The sequence below is a fragment of the Gallinula chloropus genome, assembly GCF_964237585.1.
Source record: "Gallinula chloropus genome assembly, chromosome: 1".
Classification (NCBI taxonomy): domain Eukaryota; kingdom Metazoa; phylum Chordata; class Aves; order Gruiformes; family Rallidae; genus Gallinula; species Gallinula chloropus.
In genome coordinates this window covers 182,005,424-182,029,496 of record NC_140085.1, presented here as the reverse complement: position 1 = coordinate 182,029,496, position 24,073 = coordinate 182,005,424, and the positions used below count along the sequence as shown (strand labels likewise).

Below are 24,073 nucleotides of genomic sequence, written 5' to 3'. Positions count from 1 at the left end.
AAATAAGTCTAACAGAAGAAAAGCTGAAAGGAAGACTTTCTGAGGTGAATTAGTATTACTTCAAAAACAAGGCTTTTGACTTAAGAATCTCCTATGACCCATACAGACAAAGGAAAATAAGATGAACCTGGGATTTGCTCAAAGCTGGGAAGCGACTGTGCCACAGAGAACATCATCAAGTTCCCTCTCCAAATCTGGACTGATCAACTTCTTCATACATCTATTTTCCCACTTGAAAACATGGCATAAAATCAGCTATGTAAAATGCAATACTTTTCGTGACCCTTGGATATTACACAAGGTATTAACAACTCCCATCGTGCCACGTCCTGAACACGCACGTGGACGGAGCTACCACTCTGGAATAACATGAAAGCTAAATAGTTAAACCAGAAAGAGGAAGAAGAGGGGGAAAAAGTGAAACACTCATTCCTGCTGGCCAATGAAACAGCAAAGAAATTAAATTACTCACTCAAGATGGACACCCACAACAAAGCTGTGTATCTGCACTCCGATACAGAAGAATTAAAATGAAATAAAAAAGAAAGTTTGCTACATTTAGGTAGGATAAAGTGACATACACACGGCCTCACGAGGACAGGCTCAATCACGGTACCCTGTGCACCTGTACAGACATCTGTGTGAGTCCATCTCCTAAAGAGAACATTAAGAATGAAAATGCAAACACATCACAGAAAAATAGGTGTTTTTTTTTTTTTTAATAACCAATGAACTGCAATTACATAAATAAAGAAAACTTCTAAAAGGAGTAAAGGCACAAAACAAAGGGAAAAGATAACCAACAAATAAAAGAGAGGGGCCAACAGTCAGACATTTTAAGACACTAATTCTCTGTACTTCATATAGGAGAATAGGGACATCAGACAGAATTCCCCTCATATACTAGGGGATCTTAAGCAAAACACATTAATTTGGAGGTGGAGATAGCAACGCTTTATTCTCTATGTAGAAATCAACAGAAGGCATCCCCAAGGCTATTTCAATGAGGAACAGAAACTGTTGATGGAGTCAAGTATTTCTTTCTTGTAATCTTATTTATTTAAAAAAAAAAGGTCAATAACTTGATTTTCCTTGGAGATGGGTTACTAGCTGCTTGTTTTGAGTCATTTACTTTGACAGAGTTGTTTCCAAAAGGCTCCTATCTACTGCAGCCAGGAGCTATGTCTGAACAAGATGATTCTCTTGACAGCTGGCTTTTATATAGCTTTAAATCCTCTGAACCTGACTTTCCTTTCCATTCTTAATATTGCCATAAATTGGAAGTATTTCTGCATCTTTCCAAGCCTCCAACATTGTTTTTTAACTTAAGACACATTCTGAACAAAACCAAAGCAAACCTCTTTTTTTTTTTTTTTAAATAAGATGCCTATACCTTGAATGAAAACTACTGATTTATCTTAATGTAAGACAAAAATGAAGTGTGTGCTAATTGCCTGGTCCCTGAGAGCTCAGAGCAGATGACCCTTTTTAGCCTCAATTCCTTTCACAGGGGATTTTTAACTCACACTCAAAACTGAAGACAAAGCCAAGTTCAATTTATTTTTCTTCAGACAGTAACTGAGTTCAGGGAACTTGCTTGTGTTCGTAGTGATTAATGAAGAGATGCAACTGTCAAGCCAATGCAAGAAGCTGGGTTATCTGAAGAGCACTTGGGTGACAAAGCAATGCTTAATCATTCTGAAGGCAGTGTTGCAGAATGGGAGGCTTCTACCTCGCACTGTGCTTCAGGAAAAAAAAACCCACCACTATAACAGTATCTTCTTTGCTTACACAGTAGACATAGACCAGCAAGAAAAGCAAATAAAAATAATTTAAAAGGCAAACCAAGTATTACATGACCAAAAGATATAGCTAAGATGGGATTCTGCACCACCATTAAAGGGCTGGATTTAATACCTTCTGCACCTGATGGAAGTCTTCTTCCTTGATTTGATAGGATCTAGGGATCAGGCTAAAAGCTCCAAGTAACCACTTGGTCATGAATTCAAAACATCATTTAATTTTTGCCTTTTAAATTTTGTCAAATAACTGCCTTGTACATCAGACAACTTTATATAGACACACAAATACATCAAAATATAAATATCAAAGCTGACCAGGTAACAAGATGTTTCCCTTGCTTATAAAAAGGACACAGGTCTTTCCCAACACAGCACAGGCTCATGCATTTGCTTTCTAGCAAGTTTTGGACACCTACACCAAGTGTTACTTCTACTTTTCACTCACCAGGTTTCCCAAATCCCTGACTTGAACTCTATGTTTATTCTTTTCTTAAAATAATGGCATATGGGACATTTGGGTAAATATGCTTATAAATCCTCTCCACCAGCTCTGGATGATACATAGGACACTTGTGCTTCACTCATTAGCTTCTGAAATTGATCTGCCCGTAATCTATGTAACTCCAAATTACTTCACGCATAATTCGGCGCTTCCTGATTTTCATTACTCATGTTTATCTCTGCAGTATTTACACAGCACCAATCATACAGCTGCCCATGTACAGATTGGAACACGTCGCTAATTACATACGTTTAATTTGGTTGTATTCCTCTACAAGAGAGGATATTGTTTCCAAGGGCCTTGTTCCAGCCTCATCACCCAGATGTTCAGGGACTAAGAAGTCCCCGAGGTGCATGAATTCATTTGAATTTACTGACCCTTTCTGAGAAACCAAACCACCAGTAAGACACGTATGCCATTTGAGCTCCTATCCCGTTTGTCTGCAGATAAAACATATCAGCCTCGGTTCACTAAAGCTGGTAACGCTTTACCTGTGCTTCCTTCCTTACATACTGTTTTACAGTATTAAAAATAAGAAAAATAACTAAAAACTTCAAAAGAAACGCATATCCTATCTGTTTCAAACTTGAAATTGTTGTTGGAAAACAGTATTAGGAGATGAGTTTATGATTTGTTTGCTTTTCTCTCATTAAGTGTGATGAGTGACTGTGCCGTGTTCAGGCCAAGCAGCTGCTTTTCAAGCTGCCTTCACAACTCTTACTTTCCTCCATATCACTGAACTCCCGGGATATACGCAGAAAAAAAAAGTACAATCCTATTCATTTCCCATAAAACTTTACCTATTCTCCATTTTGCCAGTTTCTAGACTTCTACAAATTATCTGCTTAGGTAATTCAAGCACATGAAACCTCTTTTTCAGTGGCAATATGCAGATTTATAAACACGAAGTGTAACAAAACAAATTCTTATGTCATAAAAGCCTAATTAAACCAAATAATTTCCATATTTCAATCTATGTTCTGACAAATCTGATTACATAGGCACAGGCTATGCAGCAATAAGTATTTTTCATTGAATACACAAAACCATAGCTTATTTTCCACAAGCATTGGTTCTCAGACATGCACAGGAACAAAAATCAGCTTTCTGTGCCTAACACGTATCGTTGCTAGCCTAGCATTTCACTTATATGCAGCTTAATAAAGTAAAAAATGAAATAATGAAAGTTTATAAAAAATAATCTAAATAAACATCCTCTGCAGAATATAAATGAATAACTAAAGTGACATTCAAAGTTACTTTAAACCTCCCTCCCCCAAACAAATGTATTAATTGATAATTCTTTCTGTACCACACCAAGAAACTCTGAATGTTCAGGAGACAGAAGGGAACAAAAAATTCTGTGTATGATTTTAATAAAATGGCTCAAACCCAGCTTCACCCTTGCTAAGGTACCCCAAACTGGTACAGCTTGTGTGATGCGATTCCCCCCCCTCCAGGAGCAGACACTTCATTGGGTTATTTGTCTACTAATAAAAAAAGAGCTAAAAAAATTTTAAAAATAAAAGAAATAGCAATAAAAGCAGTTCTAATAATCTACACAGATCAGGTGATTTAGGTGCGAGTTTATAAAACCTACACCATTACTCCTACCCCACTGCGTGGCAGCGTAACTGGTATGTAGGTGTTTCTCTCCAAGTTATCCCCAGTATCTCTCCCGGTCGGTAGTGCAGCAACAAAGTGTATTTCACGTTACATTGGTGATAGAACGATGGGGAAATAAGGGTTAGGTGCACACAGCTAGAAATTAAAACAGACACTTTAATTCAGCTACAATTTAATAGGAAATATTTGTATGATTCAGTTTCACAGCATGTGCGAATATTAATCCTCCGGGGATTTAATTAGCTGTATTTTATCATAAATTGCATTCCCATAGACAGATGCTGCTACTGCATCATGCTGGTAATAACAAAGACCAACTGACGCTTAAGAGCACATCTGAAATGTGTTTTGTGAAGACATTCGGTACAGTAAGAGAATCACTAAATAGTGCTGAATGAAACTACCAATGGTTTTCCCAGCTGGCTTACCAACACCCACTTGACGGGCAGTTTATTTTATTCAGTAGGAACAAATTAACCTCACGAAGTTACATATTTTGTCAATCGACAAAATGGATCTTTTGCTTCTGATACTAAAAAGGAGCTGTATGAAAATTCCCATTTTGCTGTGCCCGTAGTTGTGCTCTATGAGACCCTACAAAAACACCCACTTGTTTGGAAAATCATGACTTGGATCAATAAACCCCTTGCCAACCAAAAGGTCACTTCTGCAATATAACCATTTCTTAGCCTAAGCGTTTCAGTGATAGTTTCAGACTTGTAGGATGCAGTACTTTCCCTGCACTGTATTTCCAAGAAAGACCTCAAAAAGTAGGTAGTCTCTGTTGAAAAAGTCCCTTTGCAACATATGTGACCGACTGCGAAGTAGCTACATGATGATCTTGGTTTTTCTAAGCAGTTCCCAAAGGTGAGAACAGGAACCAATGTTTGACTTGAAATTGGAATTAAAAATAAAGGGGTTACTTGAAATATAATTTGAAAATTATGTAAGGTGTTTTGTTGTGGGCTTGCTTCATTTTGTGAAGTATTACATAAACACAGACCTAATGCATCCTTCTGTCTCAGATATTATCAAGTTACATTCCCAGGTATGCAGCCATGTATCAGTGTTGGTTCCCATGTAGCCTGCTATTTTTGTCACACGTTTTTATACTCCCGCCTACACACAAGTACACTGAAATTTCTCTTTCAAGATCACTTCTCAGTTCAAAATATATTCCAGAAAGCTGCGATTTTCTTCCTTTTTCTTTATACAAAGAAATCTGGCCATGGATATGTTTGTGTTCCCATTGCTCCTGTCTGTTTTCCAGTTAGGAAAAAAGGCTCAGCCTTGTAACTGGTTTGGAACATAAAGGTTTTTTAACCTCAGCAACAGCTAGAGTTAACACTGTCAGAGAACTAGGATCCTGCCTTTCCCTTCTTTCAGATATGACACAGGAACTTTGAAAACTGAGCTTAGCAGCCAGAATGTGTGTCTCATTGTTTCTAGCCCCAACTAAACGTTTGCGGTTTTATTTATCAAAATCATTTTGCATGGGATTTTTTTTACCTCCCTCTGCATTTAAATCTGAAGAGGTTGCATTGCTGTATTTGTGATGGTCTAAGTATTAACAAGTGCCTGTGTTTGTGAGAAGCACTTGTGTTAGCCTATTTTTTAACGTTTACATTCTCCATCTTAAAGCTGTTGTCACATCCCTACCTTATTCTAACCCGAGGTACCACGGTTCAACTGATTCTGCAGAAGGACAGAAGCCCGCGTGTCTCAGTGTCTGCAGACTGGAATCACAAAGCCAGAGCCTTATGTTAATCACAGAAATGAACCCTGTAAAATCCCAAACTTCCCTATGCCTGTTAATGGGAGCGCTGCGCGAAGCTTCAGAATTGAATACAGTCCAAGAGCAGAAGGAGCAGAGGAAAGCTCTTTGGTGAGCTGTTTCTTTTTCTAATTCATTACTATTTCTTCTTTATCTTCCTCCTTGGCAAGGTCTCAGTCAGCACTCAAGTGCATACACACAATCTGAGGGAACAGCAGGACAGTAATTCAAATTTGTATTACAAGTCGCAGGGTACAGTTCCTCCTGATTCTGCCACTATCATTAAAAAAGGGGTTAGCCAGATATTCCTGTAAAAATACTGAAGTATTCAAAGACCTAATGGAGATACTTCATTGGCATTAAGTTTGGTGAGCACCCAGCCTGTTAACACTTCTCTCAGTCACTGTTTTCAGTGTGCATCAGGACTTGTGAGATAGCTGGAAGTTTGCTATCTCTGGCATTAGTGATCTGTAAAATCAAAGGTACACTGTCCATAGACTATAGTCTAGGAGTTGAGCACAGAATTAAATCGCTCTCTATTTTAAAACTGATGAAGATGACCCTTGGATAAACACCCTTGCAATTTCATCTGAGTCAGAAAGGGCCACCCTAAACTCCTATCAGAAATCTTCAACACCTCCTGGCAACAATCCTGCACAGCCAAAGTTTGAGAGAAGTAAATGCGGTGGTTGGGAGAAGGAAAGAAGTGGGGGATGGAAGAGAGACAGAGAGTGAGCAAGGGGCAAAAGTCAGTCGGTCCTCTAAGACATCCCAACTTCAGTCAGTCTCCTGCTGTGGTTTTCACAACTGCCCTTCACCACCCTCTAAGTTCTGGTTTGTGCACACAGTGGTTTCTCACTTGTTGAGATGGCTCAACTAGAAACGGCTTCAGATTGCTATGCTACAGAACCTTAGTAAAGACACTGGATCCCAAAGAGAACAAAATGAAAGAGTTTTGATAGAGCAGGTGTATCATTATATACTGATACAATATACATAGATATCAATAGGATATTCATTCAGCTGTACAGAATCACTTTTACTGCAGAACACTATCTGCATGTCAGAAACCTTAGTGAAAATGGGAACGCTTTTTAAAATTATCTCCATTTGGTGGCTTTGCTGTATTAACTACACTCCATTGCAAACTTTAATTTCAAATACCACTATATAATATCTCTGTTTCTCTTTATACTGTTTGTTGCTTCCAAACTCATGGCTTGCAAGCACCTGAAACAAGAAACTGACAACTTTCCATTCTAACTTTATATTTGGACTCTTCTGGTATCTAGTGAGGCACTGGGAAAGCAAAGAATAGTCATCAGGAATAGTCACCTCCAAGGCAAAACAAATTGTCACAACTCCTGTGCAACACAGCACAGGCAGGAGTCCACATTCCTTATCTTAGGCGTGAAGTCCACTCTTGTATCTATGTATTATTTTAATAGAATCACAGCCTGGTTTGGGTTGGAAGGGACCTCAAAGATCATCTAGTTCCAAGCCTCTGCCATGGGCAGGGACACCCTCCACTAGACCAGGTTGCTCAAAGCCCCATCCAACTTGACCTTGAACACTGCCAGGGAGGGGGCAGCCACAGCTTCTCTGGGCAGCCTGTGCCAGGGCCTCGCCGTCATCATCATAAAAAGTTTCTTCCTTATGTCCAATAAAACTGTTATGCCTTGGCCTGATACTACAGCTCCTTGGAATAAGTATCTTTCCATCTTACTTATAAGCCTGGCAATATTTTGAAAGGCCATCATGAGGCCTCCCCTGAGCCTTTTCTTCAGACTGAACAACCACAACTCTCTCAACATGTCTTCACAGGACAGGTGCTCCAGCATTCTCATCATCTTTGTGGCCTTCCTCTGGACTTGCTCCAAGAGTTCCATGTCCTTCTTGTCTTGGGGAGACAAGAGCTGGACAGTCTTACCAACACGGAGCAGAGGGGCAGAATCACCTCTCCCAACCTGCTGACCATGCTTCTTTTTAGGCAGCCCAGGATACAGTTGCCTTTCTGGGCTGTGAATACATGTTGCAAGCTCACATCCAATTTTTCATCTAATAATATCCCCGAGTCCTTCTCTGCAGGGCTGCTCTCATCCATTCATCACCCAGTCCATACTGACACTGGGGACTCCCCTGACCCCGGTACAGGATTTTGCAGGTTATTATATACACAAGTGCTACAGAATACAACCATACAACACAAGAAAAAAAATAGTTATATGAATTAAGACTGATCTAAATCTTAATGATTCCAGGTAACTGTCAGAAAAGTGCCCAGTTCCAGCTGAGGAAGGAACTGAGCACTGGTGAGTATCCACACTCTGCCACCATACATCACAGCACTGAGGGTACCAAGGGTAGCTCAGATAAAACCCCTCATTCTGGCCTCAGGATGGATAAAGCATACCACAGAATCACATAGTGGTTGGAAGGGACCTCCAGAGATCTTCGGGTCTAACCCCCCTGCCAAAGCAGGTTCCCTAGGACAGGTCGCACAGGGAGACATCCAGACGGGTCTTGAATATCTCCAGAGAGGAGATACTCCTCTACACCTCCTGTACCACCCTACGACATTTTCACATGGAGCCTGCTGTATTCAACAAACATACTTACAGCCAGATTTGCAATACTCCTTGAGTCAGTGCAGATACGTGTGTTGGGTCCTGCTGATGTTACTGGCTTAGTGTATAGTGCAAATCTTACAGCACAGCATTGCAGATACTAAGATGACCATGATTAAAACCCATACAAAACCACTAACTGCAAACAAAGGAGGTAACAACTTAGCAGGAACATTACAATAGATCCTAGCCAGAAACCCCAGGAATTGTAGCATGAGTTTCACTTAAGAAATGTATCTTATTAAAAAGCACAAAGCAACTAGCACATTTCAAACTCAAAGTAGACTCAAAAGAAAGGACTACTTTCATGATTTGCACATCACTAGCACTGACATTTAAGTCACATTCTGTTGATAAAATACCATTTCAAAAAGAAACCATCTCGTTCTCTCACAGCAGTGTCAGCCTTGCAATGGTAGAAGAATTAAAATAGCAGCCTGTATTTCATAAAATCACAGAATTGCTTCGTCTGGAAAAGACCTTTATGATCATTGAGTTCAACAGTTAACCTAGCATTGCCAAGTCCACCACTAAACCATGTCCCTAAGCACCACATCTACACACCTTTTAGATACCTCCAGGGATGGTGACTCAAACACTTCCTTTCCAGTCCTTGACAACCCTTTTGATGAAGAAACTAAAAGGTTTGTTTCCTAAAACACAATCTAAACCTCTCCTGGCATAGCTTGAGGCCATTTCCTGTCATTTTATTACTTGTTACTTGGGAGAAGAGACCAACCCCCACTTGGCTACAACCTCCTTTCAGGGAGTTGTAGAGTGATAAGGTCTCCACTCAGCTTCCTTTTCTCCAGGCTAAACAACCCCAGCTCCCTCAGCCGCTCCTCATATGACTTGCACTTCAGACCCTTGACCACCTTTGTTGCCCTTCTCTGCACATGCTCCAGCACCTCAACATCCTTGTAGTGAGGGGCCCCAAACTGAACTCAGATCTCAAGGTGCAGCTTCACCAGAGCAGAGTACAGGGGGATGATCCCTTTCCAGTCCTGCTGGCCACACCAGTTCTTATTTAATGCCATAAGCAGACGTGTCTGCATTTAAATTCAGGCATGGAAAATGCAAAGAATTTGAAAACAATTGTTTTCATAGCACTGTAAACTTGTACATGCACATGAATGTACCTAAGAAATATTTTCAGCAGTGGTCCTTCGTATTCATTTCTGCCACTTTCAAGCTGTGGAAAGCAACATTCTGTGGAAGAACTTTTGTGAAAAACAGCATTGAAAATGACTTGCACTTGATCTGAAATGTAAACAAAACCCCTAGGATTTTAAAGTTCCTTCACTGTATTTGCAAGAAGTATAAATTGGTGGCCTCTGATACTGGCAGTCTCATTTTCTCTATCCAGATAATTCAAGGGGAAAAAAGCGAATTTAAGTATTCTAGATGACTGAAGTTCAAAAGATTTTACAAGATCTTTCTCTCTCTCTCTCAAAAAAAAAAGTAACCTGCTACAGTTTTTCATTTTATGGTGTTCTTTTGAATTCAACTCTCAAGCTGTTTTAAAAACATCCCAGACTCAAGTACTAGTGGATGGCTGCACATTATCCTCTCTTTCGGAAAACATTTCAGGAGTGTGTCCGAGTACCAACGATGGTAGCAGTGCCTTGGTATCTTGTATGAATATCAGAGGTGTTTAGAGAATGAAAGGTCCTCCCATAGCATGTAATGCTTTGATAAATTTGTAAAGCTGGGATCTTTTTCATCCACAGAGCTTCTGAGGAACACAGGGGATAGTTCTGTTTGCTTGCCCCATGGTGTACTTGACTCTCTGGCACTCTAGGAGTTAAGTTCCCACTGGAATTTTGCCATGTCTTGAGGAATTAAATCACAAACTTATCACTGGGAACCCAGTTTGAGAGGCACTGGAACCCTACAGACAGATGCTCCTTAAAAAAAAAAAAAAAGCAGCAGAAATAGAGGACGGATGGTTCATCAATTTGTTGGAATTTGGCGACATCCCAAGTAACAAGTACTATTTGGAAGGACACACATGTACCCTGTCACCCCTCAGGCCACTGTTTTAGTGCCTTGCTGCAGTGTCAAGAATCTCAGAATTTTTTTAATAAGCCAGGAAATTGATACATCACTAAGAGAGCCTGCCACCTGGTGATCCTAATCTTTGGTTTTGCACAAGAATAACTTTTAGTACTCAGTGATATCATAGGATTTTTGGAGCTCCTTGGCAGCAGGGTAGCTGTTGGATGATACTAGTCTACTGATCTCTCACAAACTGCAAATATCATCAGTAGTATGTGAACAAAGTTGCTTAAAAATAGATGTGCTGTGGTGCTGACATTCTACATATTGTGTAAATCTGAGCTTGTCGCCTGGTAGTTGCCAAAGCAGTTTTGCAGAACCCAGAACACCAGCAGTACTCAGCATGACTACAGCATCTGGCATGGTGGTGGATAGGAAGAGATCTATGAGCTTCAGTGAGCTCTGCTCTGCAATAGAGGGGACAAAGGTTTATATCCAAAGTCTGACACTGATGTAGAAATGGCCTTTTTTATACCAGGTAGCTATCCCACCCTGCCTGACAGGGTCAAGTATGATGGTAAATGAAAGAAGCAGGTTAGTATGTCCAGCAATGCAGGATAGGTAAGTCACTGCACTCTCTTTCAGAGATTTTCACCCATTAGAGTGTGACTTCCATACTACAGATGGAAAAGAAGATGAAAAGAAGGAATTGGCGCTGCCCTGGGAACGGAAAGGATGTCCCTGACTGGTAACCACAACCAGTACTAAAATCCCTCACTGAAATCTGGAAAGCAGCTCAGCAGAAGAGATGTCTGTATAATTACCATAGCCCCGATGGCAAGTAAAAAGACCTCCAGCACTTTACAACACCAAAGACGTTTCAAGAGAAGGAATCTGTGCCACTGACATTTACATTTACTAGAAACACAAGTAACCAGAACTTCTGGTGCTGAGCACTGGTACTCAATAAGGCGTTTTTCAGCCTGAAGAAGCTGGCTACAACTAAAGCCTGAACATATTCCAGGGTGACTATTTTTAGCCTCGCCCCTTTCAGCAGATAAAAAGGAAATGGATGCTTTTTGGCTAATTACCACAAAGGCAAACTAGATATGTTCTTCAATGCAATGCCTCTGATAGCAGAGGAAAGGGAGCAGTGTAACCAGCAGGAAAGGAATATTGTTCCATGAACTCCATGTTGAAGAAACAAGACAATGAGAACTCTCCAATTACAACTATCGATTTCCCACCCAGGGCATAAGGAAAAATCCATGCAATATTTGCCATAAACTCTTCTTCAATATGCATCCCTAAGCATCTCCTTCCTTTCTGAAAATGACCTTCATGCTAGCTTCCTCTCAACAATATGCCTTTCCAAAAGGCATAGAGCACATTCAGTATGCCATGATTAAGAAGCATGAGAGCATCTCAGCAGTATCTTAGCATACAATTAAACCAGATAAATTTCCAGATAAATGCAGGAGTGTTTGGACTCTGCCTTGGGCAACCAGCTGTATGTGGCCCTGCTCAAGCAGTGTGGATGGACCAGATGACCTCCAGAGGTCCTTTTCCCACCTCAACCACTCCATGATTCTGTGCCTGTCACCTGGAACTGATATTTAAAAGACAGGAAGAAGGCAAATTTCATGCCATGCTGTAACAAAACAGAAAGAGAAGGTAAGTCAGACAGCAGGGAATCCTACTTTTTCATTTTCTGTCTCCAGGTGTTTACTAAAGGAAGGACAGTGATATCCAACAGACAGATCACCAGCCTCTCCCAAAACTTAAATACCAGTTTTCCATGACTAGGGCGATTCATATACTACAAAGGATATTGAGAAAAAAAAAGGAAAAAGAATGTTTCATGCCTCTTTTTTTCTTCTCTCCACCCCCCTCCCCCCCCCCCCCCCCCCCCCCCCCCAAATTAGCTCAACACACCTAGCTACTAGAAGCTGAAGATAACAATGGGGCAAAAAGGACAAGGTAACCTGCATCCAACTGCAGGTTTAAGAGAAACATGATAAAATGCTGCATTACAAACAGTAGGTTCTTCCTTATTTACTAGTGTTATTATAATGGCTGGAAGCAGTGACCGAAATTAGGTCCTTTTCACATCACTGAACAAAAAAGCACAGCAATATAAAAAGACCTATTAAAACCCAATCACAGAACAGCACTTGTAAGAACAGTAAAAGATGACAGAGAAAATGGAAAGGACAAGAGACAGAGAAAAGAGCCTAAGATCACAAAGAAATAAGTAGCAAAACGAACAAAAGCAACCATCCCAACCTCTGAAATGGGGAATAAACACTCTTCCGTGCTGCTGAACTCATCTAACTTTCACCTTATTTTTCTTCCTTGCTTCTCCCCATTACTCTATTCAAAAAATAATGTGGAAAATGGCCCAAAAACGGACACAGGAACTTAAGTACTAGTGTGCTTGCTGCTTTGCAGTCCAATTGTTCACAAGCAGGATGGTATTTACGTGATATGTGAAAACTGGTGGGTGTCCAGGAACATAAGGGAAATATAAAATACATCTCTCAGCAGTACAGCTTAACCCTTATGAACATGATTATTAGATAATTTTCTACAAATTACACATTATTCTCCAGGAAAAACAAAATCAGTACATGAATAAAAATTTAATTTTTGTGCTTAATGATGAGTTACTCAAAACATCTTAGGGAAGGTCTTTTTGTATGATGTTGAATTTTACCTCAAGACAAAGAAATTGATCTTTGGTACTTGAAAAAAAAAATCAAGGTTGTGTTGACTGACAGGCAGATGCAATCTCAGCTTTGTGTAGAAAAGGCCTCCCACTTCAAACAAACTGAACAGCATTTGTGCAGCGTGTCAGCTTTTGTGGAGAATGCACAAATGTATTCATACATATTTATTTTGAAAGGGAATTCATAGCCAACTAAGCATATCTACAAGAATATATATGAAGTGGCATGCTGGTCAAATTATTCATTTTCTCTTGCTAGTAGGGGGTATTTGGGGGGGAAAAATGGTATAATGCTCATTTTCAGCAATAAACTGAACTGTCAATCAGTCAATACTCTCACAGTATTTTAGAGAAGATGAGCAACTCGTCTGCACTAACTAAATTTCACTTGCTTGGCCTAGACCAAGTGTCAGGACTTCTTGTGGCCTCCATCATACAGCTGTAAAAGAAATGTGACTTTTCAAATGTGGAAATTCATTAATTATTCTAGAACGTTTTGCAACCAATTTCTCCTAAAAGCCTATCATGCATATTTCTTCCTTACAGTAGCTTTTCCTAAGAGCTTTCTACAGAGAGTGTGATGAAAGTCCTTAAAAGAAAAAGCAAGAAGATACACAACATCCTTGCAGCCTTTTTACAAGCTGCCATGTTGGCAACTACCATTTGCGCCAACCACACCTCAAGATATATTTTTAAGTTATTTAAGGGAATTATAGTGATTACGTGCCTCACTGCAGTATTATGTCAGCTCTTCTAGGCTCTCTGTAATCCTAGGACTCCTTTCTTTCTTTATTTTGTGTACAGTTTGGGAATGTTCAGTAATTCAGATTATGCACAGTTGAATCAGTATCTCCCAAAATCCACTTTGCCAGGCGACTGGTGTTTCACCAGCACACCTGAGAATCAAACAAGGGCTCTGATTTTATCCCAGCCTTTGCCTGCCATCCACTACTGCTAGAGAAGCACTGCCATTCAACATGCATTCAACAACCACTTGAAATGCACTCTGCATGTGCCTCCAAAACCTCCCCTGAGAGCTGTGCGCCTGCTGCCCAGCCACCCTGTTGCAAAAAGCCTGAGCAGTCCTGGACAGCTTGTCGTAGCTACTCAGCTTGACAATGTTAGTTTGAATTGGAGCTTTGCAGAACAGAGATGAACGTCCCAGAGATTATGGTTTTTCTTCTTAGGCTTCCCACAAAAAGATATGTAGTTTGAGATGTGTTCAAATTATTTGGGGAAAAACACATCCTAATAAAAGTGGGTTTTGTGAGGAAATGGAGAAAGAGAAGTAAAAATAAATGGGAAAGGAAGGCTTGAGAAAGACTTGAGGAAGAAGGTTCGCTGTGGTCAGAAGCAAGAACAGAAGAGATATGACCAGTGCAAGGATACATACAAGCAATTCAGCGGAGAGAATATGAAGAGGGGTGCATGCCACTCCCTCATTTTCGGTCTTTTGTGCACAGGAAAAAAAACATAGGAATATCAGAATTTGATTCTCACCTGCTTTTGAGTCACCTGGAGCCTGAGGGCATTCTAATGTTTGGGGCATTCCCTCTGAGTCCTGCTCTTCCCAGTGCAGACTAGACTCTTTGAGGACCTCTCTCTTTGGTGGGTCAGTAACCCCAAGGTAATTAAGCACTGAGACTATGCAATGAAGGCAATGGAAATCAAAAACACTTAAAGCCTTAAGAAAAACAAAAGTAAGGGTCAGATAACGCCATCTTATGATGGAAAGCTGACTACAGCAAGATAAATAATCTAGTTCATGCGGGCCTGCCGGGCAGCCTGGCAGAAAGAAAAGGCTGCCTACCTAATGTGACAGGCATGGGAGTGGCATAAGACCAATGCAATTATACCACGTGTGCCATACAATGCACCTTATGATACTCAGCATTTACTACAACACCTCACCTGCCATCGTCTTCCCATGTCCTACAGCCTTGATGGGGGCAAGAAGGTAAGTATCAACCACAAAGAGTAAAGAGTAGTGTTGGGACAGTATCTTCTGTGATTACCACACTGGAAGAGTCAGCCCCACCCCCCACCCCCATTTTTTTTTTCACCACACAGTTCAAACATTTTTAACTGAGACCATGAGATCCACACCCACAAGAGAGAAATTAGGCTGGGTGCTGGAAACAACATATTACTTTCCAGCTAGCCACAAGAACCTCACCAGCAGTCACTGCAGATGTATAACTAATCATTAAGGCATTACAAAGAAGAAATACGCGGTTAATAAAAAATCCCTAGGAAATCCAATAGCATGAAGCTTTAGCAGTGCAGGATAGAAGGTGTTTCATGACATTTCTTCCCCTTCTAGAACTTGAAGTTCAGGAAAATAGAAAAGAAAAAAATAATAAACTGCCAACAACAGAACTTCCAAACTGGAAAATACCGAGTGAAGGTCGCACGCCTTTGTTTTACCTTTCTGAATAGTCATCCCTAGACACGTATTTGTACCTTCTATTCAAAGTGTTCTGATCATCAGCCACGTACATGCTTCCTGTAATCAAATCAAAGGCTTCTCCTTGGGAAAAAAAAGCCTTCCTCCCATCTGCTACACTTGCCAACGCTTTCACCCATACGTGTCACCAAACTCTGTGCTTTCCTCACCCGTCCTTAAAGCCGCACGTCACACATATCACCCGCCTAACTGCTGGCAGCCCCATCACAGGACCCTCACTGTCCTCTCACTGAAACTCTAGGGAGGAGCATGGAAACCAAGTGCCATGCCATGCAACCCACAGCCCGATGCAGAGAGTAAAACAGAGGGGATCCACACATGCATTTAGTGCCAGCAAGGCAGATAACCTCCTTTGGTCACCACCAGCTCTCAGGAAACAAATCATTACAGCTATTGGAGTGTGCAGCTTAACTTCATTTTCTAGATCTTCAAAGTTTGAACCAACTGCATTTATCTTTTAATTTTATTTCCTTCCCGACTCAATTTACTATTGTAGCACTTTAAGCCTACACAACAGACTTGCTGTTTTATCAATATTATCAATTCCACCTTTGGAGAGTGTCTCTCATGTAAAGCACAATAGTAAATAGAAAAGTGAATAAAAAATGGTTTAATATAACACAGTTCTATATAACTTATGTGGTTTATCTGCAATGTTATCACTTTTTAAAAGCACAAACACAGACTGCAGCATGTTGAGGGTGGGAGAGAGTAAAGGCAGCGAAGAGAAAAGTTAGATCCTACTACTCAAATACCAGGGATGGTATTTGGACATAAACCAATTTCTTCTCACTGCTAGATCTGCTAAATCTCATGCCGACTCCCACAAGATAAAATTTATATTTTTTAAAACTTTTGGTAAAAGGCAAAAAACCCCCAACTTTAACAACACCAAAGTTAGAAACTGGGCATGCACAGCCTGATAATTTTTCTATAGGGAAGAAAAACCAAGGTACTTTCAGTTTTCAGCTGCCAGTGCTTCCAAACACAGACCCTGCCTTCGTGTTTGGAATTTTGGAGCTCCTATAGCAGTTGAACATAACAAAACCATGCACACATGCCTGACACAAAGCAGAAGGCTGAAAGACTCAAACTTTGGGTAGGATGTCGTTAAAGCTATCAGTTTTAGTTTGGTCTCCTGCTGTGGCCTTACCAGAAGCAGCTTATTTGATCATCTAATAGAAGACTGTACAGAATGCAAAAAAGCACTTAAATCAGGCAACCTGTGATTAAAACAATTATGAAGCATATCCATCCCCACAGACGGTATTTGTATATATTTAAAATTGCCAGATTGAAATGAGTCCTTTTCTAGTAACATCACATTTGCTTCATACTCCATTTCACACTGATGACAAAAATCATGATAGCAATCACAAAGCACAGTCTGAAATTAAGTAGCTCACTGTACAGGAGCAAACTTACGGTAGTGATTTGCCAACAGCTAGAACACAGTGTCTCAGAATTGAACGACGAAAATAAGGAAATACTGGAGCAGTTTAGATGGCAGAAGAGGTTAATAAAGCATAAGATACTGTAAATGTAGTATATGATATGCAGAAAACAGATCATGAATTGGGGAAAAACATCACTTTGTCTTTTCTGCATTTCTTTGGACAATTCTAAAACTAGTCATAGATGATTTTCTTCGTGAAATTTCCCACTTTGCATTTCTCTACAACAAACTCACAATACAAAAGGGTGATGTAATTAAAATCCACATGCTTAAAATACATAAGTACAAATTTCATATAATGCACAATTCAGTTAAAAACATGATTTATTACTGGAGAACATCATTAAGTTAGTTATCCATATGATATATGAATCACACAGTAAATTCTAGATGTATCAGATTAAATTTTCAGAAGTCACTAAATGATTCTATTATAAATCTGTGTCTTGTGGTTTCCGTGTCACTTCTGACATTTTCAGCCATTACCTTTTCCAGCAAGCACGTCAGTTCAGAGAACTTCTCCCTGAACTCCTTCCTATTTTGGGTATTTTAAGTATATTGGCAGAGGTGCTGTTCACCTAGCATGGTACAGTATTAAGTGGAATTAAATTTGGAGGATCCACACAGAAACCCATACGCAAGAAAAGCTTGTCCTGACCTCCAAGTAAACCTTGAGGTCCTTGGGAAATTCAGCTTTAAGCATGTTTGAATATAGCCATGCATCCTTACATTCAGATGTGAAGCAGCACAATGTGTACTCTAACAAGAGTTCTGCAGATGATGGAACGCAGAGGTCTACATCATCCCACCTGAAAATACCAGAGGGAGGCACAAGCCCCGCACCAGCCTTCGCTCCTTCCTTACAGCAAATCCCCCCCAAGAGCAAGAACAGTTCCAATCCCGCATAAATCCTGTGTAAAGCCACGATAATACCGCAGTCATCCATCCCTAGTAAAGCAATAATAAAAGCATCAAAGGCAGATATCACGTAGCCATTTGTAACAGAGCACTCCTACCTTTTCAGCTTCATATAATTTTCACTGGCTGCGGGTCTGCATTCAGCTCGTTGCACCACTATTCCTTCCAAGGAAAGTTTATCTACAATGAAAAAAAAAAAACCAAAGCAAACCCAGACATTAAAATAAGATCCACCAACACAGTCAACATTTGAATTATTTTTCACCAATTAAGCATTTAGAAAATGTAATGTAATTATAAATTCTCAGATCTCAAATTAAATTCTGATATCACCGCTACATACACATTGAAGAAATAAGCAGAAAAAACATGCTTGTGCAGCTGGTATCCCCCCCAACTTCCTTATTTTGCCATCAGATGTTTGAGAATAAATCACAAAGACCAAATTTTAAATAAGAGATGGTAGATGAGTGATCCTCCTTTCTCTAGATAGTTGCACTCAGCTTATCTAGGAAATGTTTTCTGGAAATGCGCAATGAATACAGCCAGTGACCACGAAAAAATAATTGACTAACATAACCCAATCATCAAAGTATCCACAATTAGAAGAAGCTAAAACAAGAGCTAAATTTATTTCTACCCTCAGAAAAAGAATAACCTAATTTCCTCTTATTACAATTAAAAAAAATTGTTCACTAAAGGAACACGACACAATAATGTTATAACACTACGTGTACTAACATTTGGGGAAAAGAAATAAAAACTTGCAGGCAGTAATCTAGGAGGTCACATGCTAATTTTTAGTTAATACTGCTCTTTGTACCTCCACCTCTAACGCAGTCACTTTGTAATCCAACGTGAATGTCTCTTTGCCTAAAGCAGCGACGACTAACAGAGCGCAGCAGTAGTACCAGTCTGCTCTGTAAAGGAGGATAAGCCTAAAAATTAAAGGCACCTTGATGGAAAAAGGAAGAGAGAAGTGATGGTGGGCAAACACCTGCTTCTTTGCTACATGCATAGTGTGTGCTGGGGATGCATGTGTGTGTGTGTGGCAATTTATCCAGCTCTTTTGGGCATAGCCAGTGCAATATGTATAGGAGAAACACCTCTGGAACAGTCCTGCCGAAGAAGAAAGGATGAGCTTTAATAGCTTGATTAGCTCTTGCTATTTAAAATGTCCTTCCAACAGAGAGTCTCATCTTACTCATGGTGTAGAGTACTACATGGTCACCATCACCTTCAGCTGGCAATGTCACAGAAGATAACAGAAACACTTACCAGTACTGATGCCAAGTAACACAAGAAGCTCTGAGGTGCCTGTAATTTTTCCATTGCCTTAGACTGAAATACTGTAACACCTGAAAATCTAAGTCTGCTCTCCCTGAATAATGTGGAGAGTGATCACTCTGACACCATGCATTTTAAAGTGATTTAATCTCAAATTTCACGGTTTGATTTAAATTAAATCATTGAAAGAAATAAGAATACCATACTTTTCCAGGTAGTTTTGAACTGACAAAGAAAATTTGTATTAAAACACTTCTAGTTTCAGAGACTGCTAAGGTTCACAGCAAGGAGAGACAACTTGGCAAATTTGCCTGACCTCCTGTATATCACAGACAGATAAACTTTATCCTATTTCTTCTGTACAGAACCTAATAACTCCTTTGTGGCTAAAGTGGTACTCATACTGCTGCTTAAGTTCTACCATGAACTTGCCTTCAGCTTCTAGCAGTTCATTCTTCTTATGACTATCTATACTATGCTGAAGAGCCTTTTACTACCTGGCATTTTCTCCCTTTGAAAGTACTTCCACATTGTAATCAAGTCACTTCTCAATCATCTTTTCAATAAATGAAGTAATTCAAGCTCATGCGCAAGGCATTTATGCCACATTGAAATCAGTTTTGGGTCTGTTATCTGCACCTTGCTCAATCTTGCAATGATGTTTTCAGAATATGGAGACCAGGAAGAAGAAGTAATACTATTGTACTGGTCTTACCAAATCCATATACAGCTGTAAAATAAGAGATAGAGGAGCTAGGATTTCTCTCAGTCATCGCAAGGTTATTCAGCAGAGAGAGGGAAGGGAACCTTTCAGAAAATAATTGATCCCATCTTTTTTTAGGATGACAATTATTTGCCCTGTGATGGTGGGTTTTCTGTGGTTTTGTTGGGGGTTTTTTTGGGGGGTGTGTGTCTGTTCTGTGGCCATGCTTCATGATGAGATGGCTAAAACTGGGTTAAGGTTAATTTGTCTCTAAAAGTCAATCCCTGGAGGTTGACTAAGCTGACTGGCCATTATATTGCTAATACATCTATTTTGAGTCTTTTCTAAGCCTCACATTTTACCACTGTGCTGTTAGGTGTATAATTGCCTTTGGCTTGGTTAAATGGCATTGGTTTTAAGCAGATTCTGTGAATTAAGTGATCCCAGCCGTACCATGACAGTCCTGTAAGAGTTACTCAGTCTTAGAGCATTTGTGTCAATCACCATACATTTTATAAGCAGTGATTCCCACTTACTACTGTCCCCCCTTGCTAATCCTGGAGGAAGCCACTCCAACTACAGCCCGAGCGGCTTCCTACTGATAATTACTTTCTGATAACTGTCAAGCCAGTTTTTAATCTCATTCTGAGCTTGCTATTTATTTATTTCTTTTTTAGACATAAATCAGAACTTCACAAGATTGTAAATGATGCGCAATACGAAATGCTGAGCAGGCTGCAAACGCGCCATTCCTTTAAACTCACAATCTCCAAAATAAACAAAACTCAGGTTTTTTTGACCAGAAAAACCTTTACATAAAGCCATGTTTGCTAGCATTCATTATATTTCTGGTCTTTGCTACCTCTTGAACTCCCTGACAATTTTCCCACTAGTTTCTATGGTACAGGTTCAAAGCTAACTAGCCGATACTCATCTGAACCATCCAGCCCAGCTGTCTGAACACTGACACATCACTGTCAAACTCACAATTTCCAAATTAATCTTAAGTTTTACAAATAAGGTTCAGTGAACCAGACAACTCCCTCACACTGACTATTTTTCTTAAATAGAACCTGCCAATTAAACCTGCTTATTCTTAGCAATATCTCATCTTTGATGTCTTGACTAATACCCTCTTTTAATTACCGCTGATACAGATTGAGTTTTTAATGTTCCAGACACTTCAGAGTACAAGGCTGTCTGCAGTCTCCAAGAACAACACCTTGCAGCTAAGCGAGCCTGCTGTCAAAGCTCCTCCGCTGTCCAAAAGCCAAGGTTTATGTCCCACTTTCCCTGAACCCTCTTGGGCATTTTAACACATCCAGAGAGTCTAGCAGAATAAATCTGCAAAGATGTGTGCAAACCTCCAGGTGAGAGGCTGTAGTGGGGGGAACACAGATTTTACTCCCTTCGCAGCCTAATTAGCCCTCATTCACCAAACTCAAATTCAGAGACTTGGGTCTGTCTCCACTTATTGCAAGACTAGAGTTGCAATTAAAAGACATTCAAAGTGCTGCACATCTGCCTTGGTATTTGCACAATCACATTAGTCTAGAAGCCAAAGGATGAACATGGAAGTGGCAATTCCCTGTTAAAAATACCCACTCAAAATACACCAGAGTACAAGATAAATGAATAGGTACTGTACTTGGCATTGGTGAGGCTGCACCTCAAGTACTGTGTCCAGTTCTGGGCTCCTCACCATAAGAAGGACATTGAGGTCCTCAAGTGAGTCCAGAAAAGGGCAACCAGGCTGGTGAAGGGGCTGGAGAACAAACTCTCTGAGAAGCGGCTGAGGGAGCTGGGGGTGTTTAGCCTTGAGAAGAAGAAGCTGAGGGGAGACCTTATCACTGCCTACAATTACCTGAAAGGAGGTTGTAGAGAGGTGGGCGATGGTCTGTTCAGCCAGGTGACAAGGGGAAATGGCATGAAGCTGCACCAGGGCAGGTTCAGATTAGATGTTGGGAAAAAATTCTTCATTGAAAGTTGCTGGGACCTAGAACAGGCTGCCCAGGGAGGGGATTGAGTCACCTTCCCTGGCTGTGTTTAAAAAAAAGGGTAGATGAGGTACCTAGGGATATGGTTTAGCTTAGGACGGAAACGGTAGGACTTGATGATCTTAAAGATCTTTTTCAACCTTGTTATTCTGTAATAGGTAATTAGAAAGGAAAACAGACATCTTCCCAAGTGTCTTACACTCTCAGGTGCCTTAGGTGGAGTGGCAGGTACAAGTACACGCTGAGTGCAGCTCTGGACAGACTGGTCTACATAACTCATAGCTTCATCTTCAGCTGCCAAATGCACACACACACACAGACCTCCCTGCCTGAATGTCCCCGTGCCAATTCAAAAAGGAAGTTTCAGAAAGACAACAGAGATACACTGGGGAGACAATGCAGATTCCAGCTTCCAACCCTGCTGAAAATCATCGAATGAACTGAACGTGGTTAAAACGCTTAAGGCAATCTTTTTAAACAGGCACTAGGGAAATTCACTGAAATTGCACAGAAGATGGCCTGATAGGGGCTGGTTTGAGGGTTTTTTTTTTGGAGTGAGGGAGAAGGACTGCCTTGGAGATTTTAATGTGTTAGTTTTCTCATCTGACTGCACCGAGCTCCAATTTCCAGCCACTGGTCTTATTAGACCATTGACTGCTAAGCTGGAGAGCCTGCTATGAAAACATTTCTGCCCATCCAAGCACTTATGTAGTCTCCACCTTTATCAAGCCCAATAAAAATAAATCATGTTTTCTCGAATGTTCCATTAGGCCTATTTTTCAGCTACTTAATCATTCTTATTGGGCTGAAGAAAGTTCAGTTCATGAATGCCTCTCCCGAGACACTGTTTCTCACAGCCAGACATGACAGCATGTGGGACAGGATCTGGAGTTGTCCAACTCCTTCTCTTTATGAGCAGTGCCAGAGAAGGAGGAGATGAAGACCTGGCATCGGACACACAAATGTCAGGCAGCAGGAAAAGGTGGAAACAAAGTACCATAAGGACAGGATATGGGCACGTGTGCCTCCAGTTTCTCAGCAGGCAGAAGCTGGGCTGTTGCTTTTCATCATCTGAGCCTGAAGCTCCAGTAGTTCCTGCTGCCCACTGATACTGCTGTGCAGCTTCCCAGGCTATTGCACGTCATGGCTGGACTAGAAACAGCCCCCTCCTACGCTAGACCTCAGCTCTGCTTTTCCAGACCAGAGGAATTTTACAGCACTTCTCTTACATTCAAAGGGCAGCCTTGAAGCTGGTGCTCTTCTCAGACCACCCTTCCCTGGTAGCTACACAGAGAGAGAACAGGATGACCTGTTAGCCCCTTACTTAGGCATCCAAAGACACATACTACTTTCTTTTACTGACCTGTAACAGGTGATGACCTGACATTTAGGTGTCAATGATGCATTATACACAGGAAAAACTGCAAACTGCAAACCCCACCTACAGTGTATTCCTGGGCATATAAACCTCATATTTGGCCATACCAAAATGTTATCCTAACCAACTATCCAAGCAGTTCTTGCATTAACGATGCATCCCCTTAGTGATTAAATTCTCAGTCTGTGTCATCTCCAAACTTCATCAGTAACTATGTCCTCCCAGATCACCAATTAAAAATTAATAGGACCAAGAACCAAATCACAGCACCATTTTAATGATAATTCTCTGCTTAATGCTTGCCAGTTTGAAGCATGCAGATGATTTTTATGCAGTTAAATGAACAGGAAATTAATACACTATATATTCTAATTCAAAATGATAAATGAGAGATGCTTAAAGATTTAACAGAAAAAAAGCATCACCTGCTTTGCTGAACAAATTATAACCAAAAAAAGGGGGAAAAAATTCAGTACAATCCACTTTCCCTCCACACACATTCACAGACTCACCCAATCATGCAGTCACATAGTCACACAATCACAGTGGTTGGAAGGGACCTCTGGAGGTAGAATCATAGAACCATTTGGGTTGGAAGGAACCTCAAATATCAACTAGACCATGTTCCCCAAAGCCCCACCCAGCCTGGCCTTGAACACTGCCAGGGAGCAGCCACAGCTTCTCAGGGCAGCCTGTGCCAGCATCTCATCACCCTCAGAGTGAAGAATTTCTTCCTAATGTCTAATCTCAATCTACCCTCCTTTATCTTACAGCTATTACCCCTTGTCCTACCCCTACATGCCCTTGTAC

General features: G+C 40.6%; 1 protein-coding gene across 1 annotated transcript in view; it reads right to left on the bottom strand.

The window, feature by feature from the left end:
* GTF2F2 (general transcription factor IIF subunit 2) overlaps positions 1–24,073 on the bottom strand; it is a 97,372-nt gene that overhangs the window by 32,160 nt on the left and 41,139 nt on the right. The window contains exon 6 of the mRNA XM_084279572.1: positions 17,997–18,078. Coding sequence (XP_084135698.1) covers positions 17,997–18,078 — 82 coding nt within the window. The remainder of the gene's footprint in view (positions 1–17,996; positions 18,079–24,073) is intronic.